At 43.6% G+C, this 17,268-nt stretch overlaps 1 protein-coding gene across 1 annotated transcript in view; it reads right to left on the minus strand.

Annotated features, from left to right (window-relative positions):
* EIF3H (eukaryotic translation initiation factor 3 subunit H) overlaps window positions 1-17,268 on the minus strand; it is a 124,477-nt gene that overhangs the window by 31,568 nt on the left and 75,641 nt on the right. Inside the window, exon 3 of the mRNA XM_077271109.1 lies at window positions 1,942-2,109. Coding sequence (XP_077127224.1) covers window positions 1,942-2,109 — 168 coding nt within the window. The remainder of the gene's footprint in view (window positions 1-1,941; window positions 2,110-17,268) is intronic.

The following is a 17,268-nucleotide window of genomic DNA, read 5'->3' on the forward strand; positions in this document are numbered from 1 at the left end:
ATATCACAAAATACCATTTATAATATAGATTAATTTTTATGTAATTTTTTTTTTTTCATCTAATAAAAACACCACCATGCCAAACCAAAAAAATGCTACATTTTGGGAAAACAATAGTTTCTCAAAAAAAAAAAAAAGCACAATAAGTAAAAATTAAAAAATTTTGCACATAGAATTCTAAAATATAATTTATTTGTCTTACATTAATTGACCTGTGGTCTGTTTTTGCTGTGTTTTGTTTATTCGGTAAAACACAGCATTGTCAAATTTTTCCTGCTTTTTTTATGGAGTTATTTTTATATTGGGATTGATAGGAAATTTAAAAAATAAGTGCAATTTATAGTGGAAATGTAGTTATATGGGCAATTTAGTGTGATCTTTTGGAGGAAAAAAAATAAAACAGCAAAAGCCCTACGTGTGAGCATAGCAGCTCGCATGGATCGCTAGCCCCATGATGACCCAAAAAGTCACCCATATGATGCTACATTTTCCCCCACCCAAAGTGATACGGATGGTATAAAAATGTCAAAATTACACCTCTTAGTAATACAACGCAAACAAAAACGTCTGACGCTCCACGTTCACCACCCATCGCAGCGCTTGTGTCGGTAATAGAATACCACTTGTCCTAAACAGGTGCTGGACTATATTATGTAGGAGAAAAATGCACTATAACAAAAATACAATACTTGAGTAATAACTAAAAGAAAATTATTAACCGCAGAATAGGAAAAAAAAACATAAAACAAAAAAAAAACACATTTTCTTGCGTTTCACACGTCCATGTACAGATCCGCTGTCCCGACCAGAAAGAGAAGACGTCTGGCCGTCCCTTAAACGTTCACAAGTTCCCCGAGAAGTTTATTTTGAGAATTAATAATAATTCGCCAATTACACTTTCATAAAAGAGTCATAAAAAGCGTATAATAGATTTTTCATATTGCGTTTTAAGGGAATTGGTTTTGGCCACGTCCGCTCGTTACGAGTTCCTACGCCGAAACATTTTCTGGAGCCGTCCTGACAATTTTGACTCTCGGCTCCCCGATCGGCGTCCGCTCAGGCAGAAAGGTGACGAGAATGAGACACAAGACATCGAGAACGAGTGGAAAATTCATCAGGCCGTGATGTCATGTTTCCAGCCAATCTAAGGATACCTTAACAACTTGTTCTCCGCCGTAATACGATTGTTCACATACTGGAATAATTTGGGGGCAGCGTGTAAGATTGATCGCGGTCATTAGTATTTTTTCTGACAGATATGCGGGACGTTAACGGTCGCCGCTCAGCTGGAAGCTCTATACGCTGGACTGCCAGATATGCATAGGTAAGGGGGTGGGGAGCCATAAAGCTGCTAAATTGCCTATGGTCCTGATAGAGGACAGAACATCTGGTCTGGAGTGCTTGAGGAAACACCATTAAAGCGGCCGCCGAAAGAGGGGAGAAGAAAAAAAAAAAAATGTTTGCATTCGGGGAAACAGAGCCGTATTTGTGTGCGCCCTTGTCAGGTACTAAAGGAAGAAGAAAAAATTTATATATAAAAAAATAAATGAAATAAAAATTTTGAGACTTGGCAAATTTCGTTATGATTGGTCAGTCACGTATTTCAGAGCCAGACGTTCTAGTAATCGAGGTTTGTTAGACATCTGGTCTAGTTCCACCAGCCATCACCGAGGGAGAGGAATAAAAATGAAGCGACCACTCTCCGGCATTCCTGAGCGTACACATCAGGTCTCTGATAGCAAGAAAAATAAACACCGAGGAGGAAACGCTGTCTAGACGGGGCTGCTGCTCGGCCCGCTACACACACAGTTGGTATTTACTTAAAAGGGACTGCCAGGCTACCTCAGCCCCCAGAACTTCACATCCCCATCAGCCAGAGAGCACCTCGGCCAGATCACGGAAAATATCAATACAAAAAAAGAAAAAAGATACGAGCCTTACCGTAAATGAGCACCACGGATTCCTCAATGGCGTGCTGGTAGCTGAACTGGGAGTCCAGGAGGGCGCGGCTGACAAACGTGCCGTAGTAGGTGGACTGGTACCAGCCGACGTGAAGATGGTCGATGTTGACGTGACGGAGGCTTCTCATCATCTCCATCTGATACTGAACTATAAAGTGAAAGGAAAAAAAATAAAAAAATTCTGATAAACCATAAAAATCCACATAGATATGGAGGCTTAATAATACAAAGTGCAATTCATTCTGCTGGAGTATGGTCAATGCCAGTAGGCTGCAGGCAAAGCCGTCGGTGTAAGGGCTTCCTACTAAATGTATAGCATTTGTATTGTCAAAAATGGAAATGGCATCGTATCCGCAGTGTGGTGCAATGGTAATACCACGGGCCAGAGAAGAGGTGGCGAAGGTGTGTGCATGTACCCTCCTGCCAAGTCATAGCTCCAGATTACCACAGCTCGGTAATAATTAGGTTATTAGTTATCAACTTAATAGCACATTAGTATAAACATACCCATTTAACTAGGGCACGTGAGCATAACCTTTAGGACTTTAGCTAAAGGCTCCCGTACACATCAGCTAAACCCACCAATTTCATTTGGAGTGACTACCTGGGCTAAAACTGAAAATTTTGACGTGAATGGTGACCATCCGGTGTATGAAGCCTCCAGACTCTCCCTGTGACAGATTATGTGAGTGGAGAGAAGATTGCATGGCTGGTGTTTCAACATCCAAAACGTTTAACTTCAGGGAAGACGAGTAGCTGCCAAAAGAAGCCTGGCAGCAGCTTTCTCCAGTGTCACACACCAACCCCAAACCCTATCCATATGTATTGTACTGTAATTTGCTGAACCTTTCTTTTGGTCAGTATATGATTTGATCCATTAACTTTTTTTTTCCCTTATCTACTAATCAAGACTGTAAAATTTGGATATTGATGATGCTAAGTACTAAGATCCGGCAACCCTATCTATCAGCTACAGAGGTGGCCAGATGTAGGCCACGTACAGAGCTATAGCAGCACAGCGCTGGACACCATTAACTGGCCACCGCCGATACCCGCAGCTCAACCCTCACCTTTCTGATAATGGTGACCTATTGGTAAGGTACTAAGATCCGGCACCCCTATCAGCTACGGAGGTGGCCGGTTGTAGACCACATAGAGAGCCGGGGCAGCAGCTTACTGGCCACTGCTGATACCCGCAGCTCGCCCCTCACCTTTCTGATAATGGTGACCTGTTGGTAAGGTACTAAGATCCGGCACCCCTATCAGCTACGGAGGTGGCCGGTTGTAGACCACATAGAGAGCCGGGGCAGCAGCTTACTGGCCACTGCTGATACCCGCAGCTCGCCCCTCACCTTTCTGATAATGGTGACCTGTTGGTAAGGTACTAAGATCCGGCACCCCTATCAGCTACGGAGGTGGCCGGTTGTAGACCACATAGAGAGCCGGGGCAGCAGCTTACTGGCCACTGCTGATACCCGCAGCTCGCCCCTCACCTTTCTGATAATGGTGACCTGTTGGTAAGGTACTAAGATCCGGCACCCCTATCAGCTACGGAGGTGGCCGGTTGTAGACCACATAGAGAGCCGGGGCAGCAGCTTACTGGCCACTGCTGATACCCGCAGCTCGCCCCTCACCTTTCTGCTAATGATGACCTATTGGTAATGTACTAAGATCCGTTCTGATATTGAAGACCAGTCAGCTGTATTGTAGTACTGGAAACCCCCTTTAACATGGGATCTAACAATGGCTTCCATATTATTTCACCCATCATTGAGGGGAGATTACTGAAGCTAAATGCACCTGGATTCTGCCATCATTTCAGGCCCTTTCATGTCCTGCATCATATTTATTGTGTTTCAGATATTTTCTACAACAGCCCCCAATACTGTGCATGTTATATCCTCCCCCTCACATTTTACGGCAAGTATCTGCTCCATCTCCGAGTAGGGAGCAATCATAAAGCTCATCTAAGCTGTGAATGAAAAGCTTTGTCTAATATTAACAGATCGCAGCGGTGAGGCAGGAAACCTGAGCTAGCGAGACGGAAAGGGGAGGAAAAAAAAGAAAAAAAGTGAAAGCCCTTGTCTGACTTGGATCTATATGTATGGCAATCTTGTTAGGCGAGCGGCTCGGGAAGGGTTTCGCCTTCTTTACAGGGTGGATAAAAATCAATGTTTTTTTAAAAAAATCAAAAAAATCGGATTTTTTTGATTTAAATCGGATTTTTTTAATTTAAATCGGATTTTTTTCAATAAACTGCTTTTTGAGGAAAATATTTTACCATCCAAAGGTTCTTCCATCATGAGATAAAGCTGAGTTGTTTAACTCAGTAGAATAAAGGCTGTATATGTGTAACATTCACAATGCCATGCTCTTCCAGAGGTTTCTGTAGGATGCTGACTATCCAACAAGTTTGGGCATGTCAACTGAATGGAAAAAGAAACTAAACCAAAAGTGAAACCAAGCTAGAAGTGTGGAATTAAAGGGGCAGTATGAACAAAATGTGGAGGCTATTAATAGTTTATACAATTAAGACATGCTGCTTTTAAACACCTACCTATTGCCATATAGTAAAACAAAAAAGTTTTTTACTTACTTTGGGGTCCCCCCCTCACCCTGGCGTTAGATCGTTGCACCTAGTTTCGTCCGTGAAACTATGGGCGCACATGCGCACTGCTCTCACTTCTCATTTTAATCGTGATTTATATTAAAAAAAACCTTTTGATTTAAATCGTGATTTAAATCATGATTTAAATCGGCGTGATTTAAATCAATCCACCCGGTTCTTTATGGCAGTTTTTGTCTGGCAGAAATCGGAGCCCCAATCATTGGGGCATCTGCTTTTGTTTCTCCCTAATCCTCCCACACGGTTTAGATTTGTAAGTCGCTGGAGGCAGCGAGCGCGGTATCTCAGATCCGTATCATCAAGATGTCCGTTCACAGAAGTGAAGCAAAATTGGGTCCAACAATGTGCCTAGATCAACTCATGCGGACACTGAAGGTATGGCTGCTGCGGAGGCGAAGCCAAACAATTGCTCACTTATCCACAGACACGCAAGACATTTTTAGGATTTTAACAGTGCAGTGAAGACATTGAAGGAGGGGGAACCTCCGACATGAGGACACGCTATGCGAGGAGACCCTCCAATGTGAGGACATGCTATGCGGGGGGGCTCACGTGAGGACTCCCTATTTAAGCCAACAGATGATCATTGATCTCAGACGGGTGACTTGAGGCTCCTGAGGAAATGCTGCAAGTTTATTGTTGGTAACCTGGCAAAGGGACTTGGTACCAATGTTCTTCTATGTCTGATTATTTTTTCATTGGATAGTCAGTCCTAGGAAACAATTTGCAGCATGCTCAAGTTGGATCAGATTATCAGATCGCACTCTGCCATGAAAGTCAATGAGCCCACGGAAAACACTTGGATGACATCTGATTTTCATGGACTGACAGAAATGGAGAAGATGGAAAAATGCTTTTTTTTTTTTTTCATCTTATCAGAGAAATCGGATCACACTGTGAGTGTGCAATTAACATTCAGCCCTATTCTCTCAGAAGAGGGGATATAGGCTGGTGTGACCAGGGCTGTGGAGTTTGGTGGAGTCGGAGTCATGGAAATGGAGGAGTTGGAGGTTTCGATTACCGACTCCACAGCCCTGGGTGTGACAGTAGGCTTCAACATAGATCTGCACTGATTTATCAAAACCAGCATTGCTCACGTCAGTGTTGCTGAGGAAATACGAGGTGCCAGATTCAATAAAGAGGAGAATGCTCCTTAACAAATCAGGCTTATCTTAAACCGCAGCATTAGCTTCTGCGAGCCTCGCCATAAATCTTACGGCCCCCGCTGGTCATGGATTAGAATACCTGGTGTCGCCACACCACGTACGGCACCAACTCTGCCCATTTTAGGAAATGATCATAAAGTCACAAAAAATATTTTACATTTCAAAGTGATTTACCCTTGATTTCTGAAGTAATAATTTGAGGGCTCAGGCCATCATTTTTTAAAGGGGTTGTCCATCACTACTAGGACAACCACTTCTCATTCCCCCCAATAAAATAAAAAAAAGCTTATACTCGCCTCCCATGCTGGCGCAGTTTCTGCAGTGAGAGCACTCGCGGTCCCAGGGCTCTCGTGCGGATGTTGTGACACGCGGGGACAGCGACTCTAGTGATTGTGTGTCACCCGGCACCGCAAGTGCAGACACCGCAGGAATGGCGCTGGCACTGGAGGAAAGTATAAGCTTTTTTAAAAAAAATTTCATCCTGGGGAATGAGAAGGGGTTGTACTAGTAGTGCACCACCCCCTTTAATTTAAAAGCTTTTAAGAGTTTGTTTTTTTTCAGGCTGTGTAATAATGAAGCGAATAGGAGCTGATCTGCAGTACCCGGCAGCGACTATACTAAGGATCTATCCTCAATATAAAAATTAACGGAAAACCCCTTTTTAAAGTCAAATCACCATGAAATATGCGGCTTTCATCTGGCTGACCTTCAAGATTTACTTTCAAATGAAACAACAAAAACAAATGAAAATCTTTAAAAGTGACTGCCCAATTTCTTTTTTTTTTCTTCTCTTTATTATGGCCGCTAAATATAATTATTACAATTTAGAATTCTTGCCGTTCATTTCAATGTCACGTGATAAAAACATTACAAAAATGAAAAAAAAAACAAAACAAAAAAAAACAAACGAACCCCCGCACAACTGAAACTTCTAGCCCACCGATAAAGCAATGTTTTCCTTGACATGCTAATTATGTGGCTGCTGATTACCGAAGCGCCTAATGTGTTACCTCCACAATATGTTCCAAAGAAACAGATTGTGATGAGTCCAGATATTTAGTGAAGAGCTTACATACACACCGCCGCCGGATTACGGCAAGTACGTCCTGACTTGTAAAACTGGGCTGATTGATGAAGGCCATAACGTGCCAATTTATGCCCGCGACTTCATAAGGAGGGGTCTTACTGCTCCAGTATGTGTACGACAGAAAAAAATAATACGCATACTTCTGTAATGAGATATTGTAAAAATGGCACCCTATGGTGGTTGAAGAAGGGGGATCATCATAAGCGATGAGGGAAGGCGCTATCCAACCATGCTCGGGTGCTAGCTGAGAGTCTTCGGGGTGCTCGAAAAATATGTTCCGAGTCCCTGCGGCTGCATGTTTCATGGCTGTTCGACAGATGCAACACATGTGGGATTGTCTATTTGTTGGGTAATCCCCGCATGTGTCGCAGCTGTTGAACAGCCATGAAACATGCAGCCGCGGGGACTTGAACATATTATTCGAGTTCGCCGAAAACAATCCGTTAGCACTCAGGCATGGCGGATAACAACTTACCTGAGCACGTTAGCCCATCACTAATCGTCATAAAGCCATCATTCGACCATTGCAAAAAGTCCTACTTGGCCTAGGTGCTCGGAGAGGTTCCTGAGGAATCTGCTTGGATAATTCCAGCAATAACGGCTTGAAAGATATTTCTATTGTAATGCTTTGTGCACGCAGATTTTTTCGAGCAGAAATTGGCCAAGTGCACACTAGTTCAGGTGTGGATTCCACCCGCTCTCTAAAGAAAGATACAGTACAAAAAAACGCTGTGTAGATGATCACAAAATCAGCAGGTGGGAGCTGCGTCAGGTAGAAAGCCGCCGTCATTTTCCTGAAGAGGCTTTGAGAATGAAAACAGTCGGACACCAAAACCGCTTCAAAACCACTTGAGAAAATGAACCTTAAAAAAAAACAAAAACAAAAAAAAAACCTCCATGACTTACGCAGGGGGCTGTGGTGTTGGGAAGCCAGACCTCCCACTCCGACTCCACAGCACCGGCACCAAGAGTCACTTTTTGCTCTGGTCCTCCTGAACTTCTCTTCTACAGGGCACAGTTATGGTCACCATGTGGCCCCTGCTGATACGATCTATAAACGCACTCCCATGTCCTCCTCACACCCCAAGAAACAAAATGCCAACCCTTAGTTCTCCTTGTCATGCAAACAGTATATGGTGCAGAGAGGAGAACAAAGGAGAAGACCAGATAAAAAGAGGACAAGCAAGTGTTACTACAACCCTAAAAGAAAGTAAGGGCTAGATATCAATAATTAGATGGAAATAAAATGGATGGAAGTGACCGGGACAATATATTGCGTATATACATCATCTCTGTACATAGGATTATTCCGGTAATGGTGAGCTCGGGATTTCATGGTCATCTCCAAACTCTGCTCCACGTCTCCAACTGAGAAGGGATGACATGAAAAAAAATCCTCCAAATAAACACATTTCATATGTTTCCTCCAGTTTTTCTTGCGGCAGGAAAAGCTTCTAGACGCTTATGAGACTGAAACAATCCCACGCAAAGTTATCAGCAGTGAGATTAATCCATTTTTAATGATAAGAGGCACATCTGCTCAAGGCATTAAGATTCATCCGAGCAAATTCGCTGAAAACAAGGGAAATCGGAGTTCTGTGTGCAGCTCTGGTGCCGAGGCTATGGACGGATGCTGAGCGATCTGCAGGAACCTCCGATGCCACCACCAGCCCCTTATATAGTCTCATGTAGGACCCTCGTCCCGTAATCTGCAGGTCGCATCTAGACGCCATCTAGGACTGCAGATATCTGTGCACCATCCGTTCTACTTACAAGTCCAAAGCCAATCTGTTGTTGACTGGCATCAGCCAGCAAATGTCTTCTTCCTTCCCGTGATGGAGTGCTACAGGCAGGATTCATTGCCAGCGAAAATTTCAGTGAGAAAAAGCATCACAACGAGGGCTTATTCGGCCGTCGATTCTTCCCACACAAGCCCCGGTCTTGTTTCCTCCTATTGAACTCGTACCTATTATAGTCTATGGTATTGGTGACATGTCCGTGTATTTTTGCACACCAACGAGTCCACACAAAAATCACACAAACCTGTACAATTTTGCTCAGTGACTCGGATCAAGCTCACCAATGCAATCTAAGGGTCTGAGAAAAAATAATTCCTCACTCCGATGCCGTCCGTTTTTCACAGACTTTGACAGAAGCTGGAGGAACCTCCATCAGTCTTATTATTCATCTAAAGGAACTTGGACCAAACGCTGATGGTAAAAACAATCACTGACCAAACCCTGACGAAACCTGAGCCATTTTTTCTATTTGACAAAAATCACTTACGAAGTGGGGGGGGGGGGGAAATATGACTAGACCCTAAGGCTCATTGTAATTTTTTCTTAAAAGTCATCCTAGAAGACCTGCAAGTCTTAAGGTTGGATTATGGTGCAAATTTAGCAGAGGATGTACAAAAATGGACTACATTGGGTACCTGGATCAGTAGGTAAGGACCAATGGGAAATCTGTAGGTTTCTGACTAGGAGCTATGAAGGATCACTGAGGGCTTTTATTTATGTTTTTTTTTTCTAGTCCTAAAGAATTTTAATCTGCCAGACAACCCCTTTTATGAGCAGAATTATTACAAGTCGGAACCAAAAGGCGCTATGCACACACAGCAAAGACAAGAAAAATACCAAATCAGTCGGGTGCGTCCACATACAAATGAGTAATTCTACAGTTAGGTCCATATATATTTGGACACAGACAACATTTTTCTAATTTTGGTTATAAACATTACCACAATGAATTTTAAACAAAACAATTCAGATGCAGTTGAAGTTCAGACTTTCAGCTTTCATTTGAGGGTATCCACATTAAAATTGGATGAAGGGTTTAGGAGTTTCAGCTCCTTAATATGTGCCTCCCTGTTTTTAAAGGGACCAAAAGTAATTGGACAGATTAAATAATTTTAAATAAAATGTTCATTCCTAGTACTTGGTTGAAAACCCTTTGTTGGCAATGACTGCCTGAAGTCTTGAACTCATGGACATCACCAGACGCTGTGTTTCCTCCTTTTTGATGCTCTGCCAGGCCTTCACTGCGGTGGTTTTCAGTTGCTGTTTATTTGTGGGCCTTTCTGTCTGAAGTTTAGTCTTTAACAAGTGAAATGCATGCTCAATTGGGTTGAGATCAGGTGACTGACTTGGCCATTCAAGAATATTCCACTTCTTTGCTTTAATAAACTCCTGGGTTGCTTTGGCTTTATGTTTTGGGTCATTGTCCATCTGTAGTATGAAATGACGACCAATCAGTTTTGCTGCATTTGGCTGGATCTGAGCACACAGTGTGGGTCTGAATACCTCAGAATTCATTCGGCTGCTTCTGTCCTGTGTCACATCATCAATAAACACTAGTGACCCAGTGCCACTGGCAGCCATGCATGCCCAAGCCATCACACTGCCTCCGCCATGTTTTACAGATGATGTGGTATCCTTTGGATCATGAGCTGTACCACGCCTTCGCCATACTTTTCTCTTTCCATCATTCTGGTAGAGGTTGACCTTGGTTTCATCTGTCCAAAGAATGTTCTTCCAGAACTGTGCTGGCTTTTTTAGATGTTTTTTTAGCAAAGTCCAGTCTAGCCTTTTTATTCCTGACACTTATGAGTGGCTTGCACCGTGCAGTGAACCCTCTGCATTTACTTTCATGCAGTTTTCTCTTTATGATAGATTTGGATATTGATACGCCGACCTCCTGGAGAGTGTTGTTCACTTGGTTAGCTGTTGTGAAGAAGTTTCTCTTCACCATGGAGATTATTCTGCGATCATCCCCCACTGTTGTCTTCCGTGGGCGCTCAGGTCTTTTTGCATTAATGAGTTCACCAGTGCTTTCTTTCTTTCTCAGGATATACCAAACTGTAGATTTTGCCACTCCTAATATTGTAGCAATTTCTCGGATGGGTTTTTTCTGTTTTCGCAGCTTAAGGATGGCTTGTTTCACCTTCATGGAGAGCTCCTTTGACCGAATGTTTACTTCACAGCAAAACCTTCCAAATGCAAGCACCATACCTCAGATCAACTCCAGGCCTTTTATCTGCTTAATTTAGAATGACATAACGAAGGGATTGCCCACACCTGTCCATGAAATAGCCTTGGAGTCAATTGTCCAATTACTTTTGGTCCCTTTAAAAACAGGGTGGCACATGTTAAGGAGCTGAAACTCCTAAACCCTTCATCCAATTTTAATGTGGATACCCTCAAATGAAAGCTGAAAGTCTGAACTTCAACTGCATCTGAATTGTTTTGTTTAAAATTCATTGTGGAAATGTCTATAACCAAAATTAGAAAAATGTCGTCTCTGTCCAAATATATATGGACCTAACTGTATATTACTAAGATGCTAGATTTTTGCTGAGAACATAACCAATACAAATCGTATTTTGAGCTTTCATGCCGTCGGTCCTCAGTCAAATAATTGCATAATACAATGTAAGGGTCACCTGCCGCCACTGGCTTCCGTAAGGCAGGATATCAGGCTAGTTAATTCTGCCTTCTACCTGTGGTGCGGTGCGAAAAATGTATGATCTGCAAGCTGTCCGTCGCTCTGAGCTCAATATTACAGTGCCGAAAAGGTGCTTAAGATTAGAAAATACAAAAATACACAGAATGTCATGCTAAAAATATTTCCACTCCAAATATTCCTCTACATTTCCACTGAAGGCCATTAAGTTCTCCCTAATAGTTTATAGCAGAATCCCAAATAGTTAATCTGCCTGAACACCAATTTTGTGGTCAACGGCTGTGGGGAAAGTAGGATTTCCATAATTTTCCCCATGCACATTGAGAGTCCATATTTGTTCTACAGAATGAGGGACAAGGAGCAAAAGGAGGAGCAGCAAAAAAAAGGAGGAGCAGCAAAAAAAAGGAGGAGCAGCAAAAAAAAAAAAAAAAGGAGGAGCAGCAATAAAAAGGAGGAGCAGCAAAAAAAAAAAAAAAAAAAAAAGAGCAAAAAAAAAAGGAGGAGCAGCAAAAGGTCTAGGCAGACCATAGGCACGGCCGGTTTACAAATCTTTTAGAGTACACCGCTATAAAATATGCCTATAGGGCTGGGCAGAGGATCCACTGCTCACAAAAAGTTAGGGATATTTGGCTTTTGAGTTAAATTTATGGAAAACTTACAAAGTTCACATTATCGTGATATTTTATAGTGAAAGTAGGGCATTTAAGTAAAAGCATGCAATGGTGATTTTCTCATCTCAAAGAAGGTATTGAAACAAAAGACAGTGGTTTAAGCCCCATCTTGGAAATGTTCTATCAAGCACCAAAAAAAAGTAATTATCTAACTGTTTCCATCAACTGTAACGACGCACACATTCACCATGTTACAGGCATCACATCGTTAACGTGATAATTTTTGATAGGCTGCAAACACTGGCCTCATTACCACCATACACATTTAGAACCCCATACACAGACTTAAGCAGTACAAACCCACCTATAATCAGCCGATAGTCTGGGTCCTCCCAAATCTCACCAGACATCATCGGTTAAGAAGGATTTGGCTTGTTGAATTTCCCCTTTTGCTATTCAGGAGAAAAAAAAGAGTCTCTGGCATGGGAACTCACATCAAACACAACATAGCATGGCCAAGTCATCTCGAATTATCTGACCTTTTCCCTAAAGATGAGGTCATACGAATCCTCAGACATTGGTGGGACTGGTATTCAATAGCCCAATCTTTTTATTCCCAGCGAGCCAGAAAAGTAATTTCCCTGGAGACGCTCCTCTTTCCCCTACGTTTGGCCATGCTTATGGAGGAGTCAGGAGAGACTGCCATTGATTGAACAGGTTTTGACGGAATGCTATGTAAGGTGAACGTTTATTTAACAAAAAAATTGCCCATACATCTTGCTCCACCAAAGGTGGCCTGACTGATTCAGATTCCTAGCAATCTATCAAAATCTAGTTAACCTGGATAAAATTTTGATTGGGGTCCTGTGCTTAGAATATGGCCCTGAGAACGAGAAGATTAACTGATCACCATAATTGTAGACTTGTAAGGTACACGGCCAACGAGGCATGCAATCGATCGTCAATGGACTTCAGTGTGGAAACTGGGCTGTGGAGTCGGAGTCATGGAGTCGAAGTCCATTTTGGTGAAGTCAGAGTCGGAATAAAATGGGCCGACTCCAAAAATATGTAATACATTGGGTATAGTAGCTCAGTACAGGATGTGCTGCAATTTTTTTTCTTAAGAATTTGGTAAAGTTATGAAATGTCCTATAAATGTCTGTTCTGTTCCTGCTCAGTAGTGAGGCAGTGCTGTGGAGTCGTAGTTGAGATGAATCTGTGCTGCACTTTATGCACATGCTCAGTAGTGAGAGTGTTGTGGAGTCGTAGAGAAGATGAATCTGTGCTGCACTTTATGCATATGCTCAGAAGTGAGGCAGTGCTGTGGTGTCGTAGAGGAGATGAATCTGTGCTGCACTTTATGCACATGCTCAGAGGCCCTGCTGTGGAGTCGGAGTTAGGGAAATTGAGAAGCCGGAGGTTTGGTTACCAACTCCACAGCCCTGGTTGGCAACACTTCACACTTTTTAATCATTTCGGACCACAGACATCTTGACGCCCTCGATATCACACCGTGGCTCAGTTCCCACCGTACTGACACATTTAACCAGACTAGACTTTAGTTGCTTAATGCCGCGTTTAAGATTTCTATTATTTAGAAAGATATTCAGAGACTGTTGAGATACAATCTAACAGATGGTCCGTATTAATAAAGCTAAGCTCAAAACTCGATTCAAGTAACGAGGGACTTAGAATAAAGACCGTGAACAGATCGTGAGCTCCGGCGGCACACGTCCCGTTTATTTTTTTTTCCCCAAATAATTTTTGTCTAACTTTAGCCATTGTCACAAAATATGTCAGAGGTTTATACATAATATATAAACTTTGCAGTGACTCCTGAGAATGTCAAAATATTGGAAGAAAGCAGATTCCCTGGCTGCCCTCCACAGATAACTCCTTCTCGATGCACAACTGTACGAGCCGATGTGGTAGGGCTTTCATGCTCCAACGGTGAAGACTTATTCATACATGTCCCGTCTTTTAGACATCGCGGCTCCGAAATGATTAAGTGATAACAAAGGACAACTCTTCTAATTTGCAAAAGTTCGGTCTCCAGGAGTTTTCAGGTTGGAAGCCCATCAAAATGTTATACCTTCATGTGAAAAAAAAAATAAAAAAAATGCCCAGCTCTAGGGTGAAGCGCTTCTACTCTTGTGGATAATTAGTCCAAGACCTGTCTACCAGCAGCACGAACGCGGCACTGTGGACGTCGGCAAATAAAAGAAAGTGTTCACGTGAGAAAACACCTCAAGTCGTTCTATAAGCTGACAAAAAAATACTGCAAGTTTAAGGCTGCCTAGGAGAACAAGCCACCTCTCGGCTGGTTAAAAGCATGTGGCTTCTTTGATTTGCACTGAAAGAACTATGGATATTATGAGGATTTTAGCTTGTGTGCTCCTAGTGAGATTAGTAACTGGTGGTCGTACCAACCAGGTGGCCGGAACACACACCTGCAGCAGCGCAGACTCCTTGCGGCACTATCCGCACCTGGTGACTTTGTATTAACACATCCAATAACGCACACAACGGCTTTGACCACTGCAGCCTCCGATTTGAGCTCTGTTGGGTCAGATCTCACATAGGGAAGACTGAAAAAAAACCCCTGTACTGGAGGGCTGCTGTGGATTAATGTACCGGCGAGGTGCGCGGTCACGCTGCAAATATATGGAAGGATAACAGAGATCTGCTGACATTAATCTGCTTCATTCCCCACTTTTGAAGCATATGGAGCCGAAGCTCGAGCGAGCACAGAAATAATGTGAGCATACAGTGCTCAATGCACCTGCTAAAATCTCATCATCGCAGTAAAGACCCCCTACCAGACAAATTCACCGGCAGGGGCCACAGTTCACAGTTCTTGAGCATTAAATCCGGGAAACGACTCCGAGCTGCGGCTTCTTGCAGCACAGGCGACGGCGAGCATAAATCACCACAATTACACACACCTGGCGCAAAGGGGAATAGAGTGGAAAGAAAAGCCTGCGTACGGCTCCGTTCACATCACGTCAGAGCCGTACATCAGAGGGGCACGGCAGCACTATCCCCCGGTGAGGTGGCCATATGGTGCCGTACGTCACTGCTGGCTACGGCGCTACATATGTACACAGAGCGTTATAGCTTGTGGTGGACGCTGAATGGGAACGTGCAGTCTGCTGGGCCTCCATACAGCTGGGGAACGGTAAGAGGAGGCCAAACAGAGGCACTACTGGCCTCCACCTGGCAAACCCCCCCCCCCCCCAAAAAAAAAACGGAGACCCATCTTTCTATCTGATGAAACTCAGCCATTCAAGTCATTGAGTCCATGAAAAGTGGATTAAACTCCGCACAAAGATGCCAGCAGTGTGTCGTCCAGCGCTATCAATTTTTAACCATTTATTAAGAAAGATTTGGTAAATCTTGGGGCGGGGGAATGGCACATTAAAGGAAATCTGTCAGCAGGCTTTTGCTATATAATCTGAGAGCAGCACAATATTGAGCTACAAAGCCTGATTTCAGTGATGTGTCACTTACTGGGCTGCTTGGTGCAGTTTTGATAGAAGCCTTGTTTTGTCCACTGCAGATGTAGCAGACCTAAGACTTCTGGGCTGTGTATAACCCCACCCATACCCCTGATTGGCAACTTGCTGACAGTGTACACAGGAAGCAGCCAATCAGCGGTGGGGGTGGGGTTATAGAGAATAACTGGACTGATGTGCACGTGAGACAGTTCTGTAATGATAATCTCCTGCTGAGAAACTCTGATTGTATTGAAACTACAGCACACAGTCTAGTAAGTGACATTCCACCCTAATAATATGCGTTTGTCCTTTTTAAAAGGGATGAAAACAGCAGCTTGGTGGTTAATATAAAGTAGTAATGGAGCACCTGCGCGTCTGTCCATCATGCGATGTGATCACATCATTCCCAGTGTAAAGTTTATGTCATAACTCTCGTCTTGCTGGACTTGAGAAATGCTCGGCACAGCTGTGTGGGTGACATGGAGGAAGGAGCCCTTCCCGAGCTGCAGAATAACTACCATATGTATGCAGTCAACCCAGACAAGAAACAAAACACCGGGCAGAAATGATTTCTGGTTGCTTAGCAGGCGAAGGCCGAGTTGACAATGAGTAATGACATGTCGACTTTTTGTAAGGACTCGCAGGAAAACGGCACTTGTTAACCGGCCACCAGACCGAGATGTTTAAGATAATATCCACGGGTAAAACCACCAAAGCTACTGCAAATAATACAAAGGCATCCAGACGTACGCATGGCCACCCCCCTCAGAGAGCAGGTGAGGGGTGCACATACTTATACACAATGATATATTGATTTATTCATGAAAAGTAGAAGATTATCTGTCCATTCTCTATGGAGAGTGATCTCTATGCCAAGCGACTGGTCAGTCCACTAAATTTAAAGAAGTTATTATACATTTTTTTAGTGCCATTTATTCCACGGCGCTTTACATGTGAAAAGGGGCAAATATAGACAAATACAATAAATATGAGCAAAAACCAAGGCACTAACAGGTACAGAAGGAAGGAGGACCCTGCCCGTGAGGGCTCACAGTCTGCAGGGGATGGGTGAGGATACACTAGGAGAGGGTAGAGCTGGTTGTGCGGCGGTTCAGTAGGTTAAGGATCACTGCAGGCTGTAGGCTTGTCGGAAGAGGCGAGTCTTCAGGTTCTTTTAGAAGGTTTCCGTGGTAGGCGAGAGTCTGATGTGTTGGGGTAGAGAGTTCCAGAGTATGGGGCAAGCACGGGAGAAGTCTTGGATGCGGTTGTGGAAAGAAGAGATGAGAGGGGAGTAGAGAAGGAGATCTTGAGAGAATCGAAGGTTGCGTGTAGGTAAGTATCGGGAGACCATGTCACAGATGTATGGAGGAGACTGGTTGTGGATGGCTTTGTAAGTCATAGTAAGGGCTTTGAACTTGAGTCTCTGGACGAAAGGAAGCCGGTGAAGAGCTTGGCATAGGGAAGAGGCTGGGGAATAGAAGGGAGACAGGTGGATTACTCGGGCAACAGAGTGTAGGATGGATTGGAGAGGTGCTAGAGGGGAGGCCAGAGAGTAGGAGGTTGCAGTAGTCAAGGCGGGAGATAAGGGAGTGCACTAGTGTTTTTGTGGTTTCGTTGTCGACGAATGCACGGATCCGGGAAATATCTTTGAGTTTGAGATGGCAGGAAGAGGCAAGGGCTTGGATATGTGGCTTGAAACAGAGGGCAGAGTCGAGGATCACCCCGAGGCACCGAGCATGCGGGACTGGGGAAAGTGAGCAGCCATTGACCTTGATGGATAGGTCTGGTGTAGGGGTAGAGTGAGATGGGGAAAGATGATGAATTCTGTTTTGTCCATGTTCAGTTTTAGAAAGCGAGCA

Source organism: Ranitomeya variabilis, chromosome 6 (genome assembly GCF_051348905.1).
Source record: "Ranitomeya variabilis isolate aRanVar5 chromosome 6, aRanVar5.hap1, whole genome shotgun sequence".
Lineage (NCBI taxonomy): Eukaryota > Metazoa > Chordata > Amphibia > Anura > Dendrobatidae > Ranitomeya > Ranitomeya variabilis.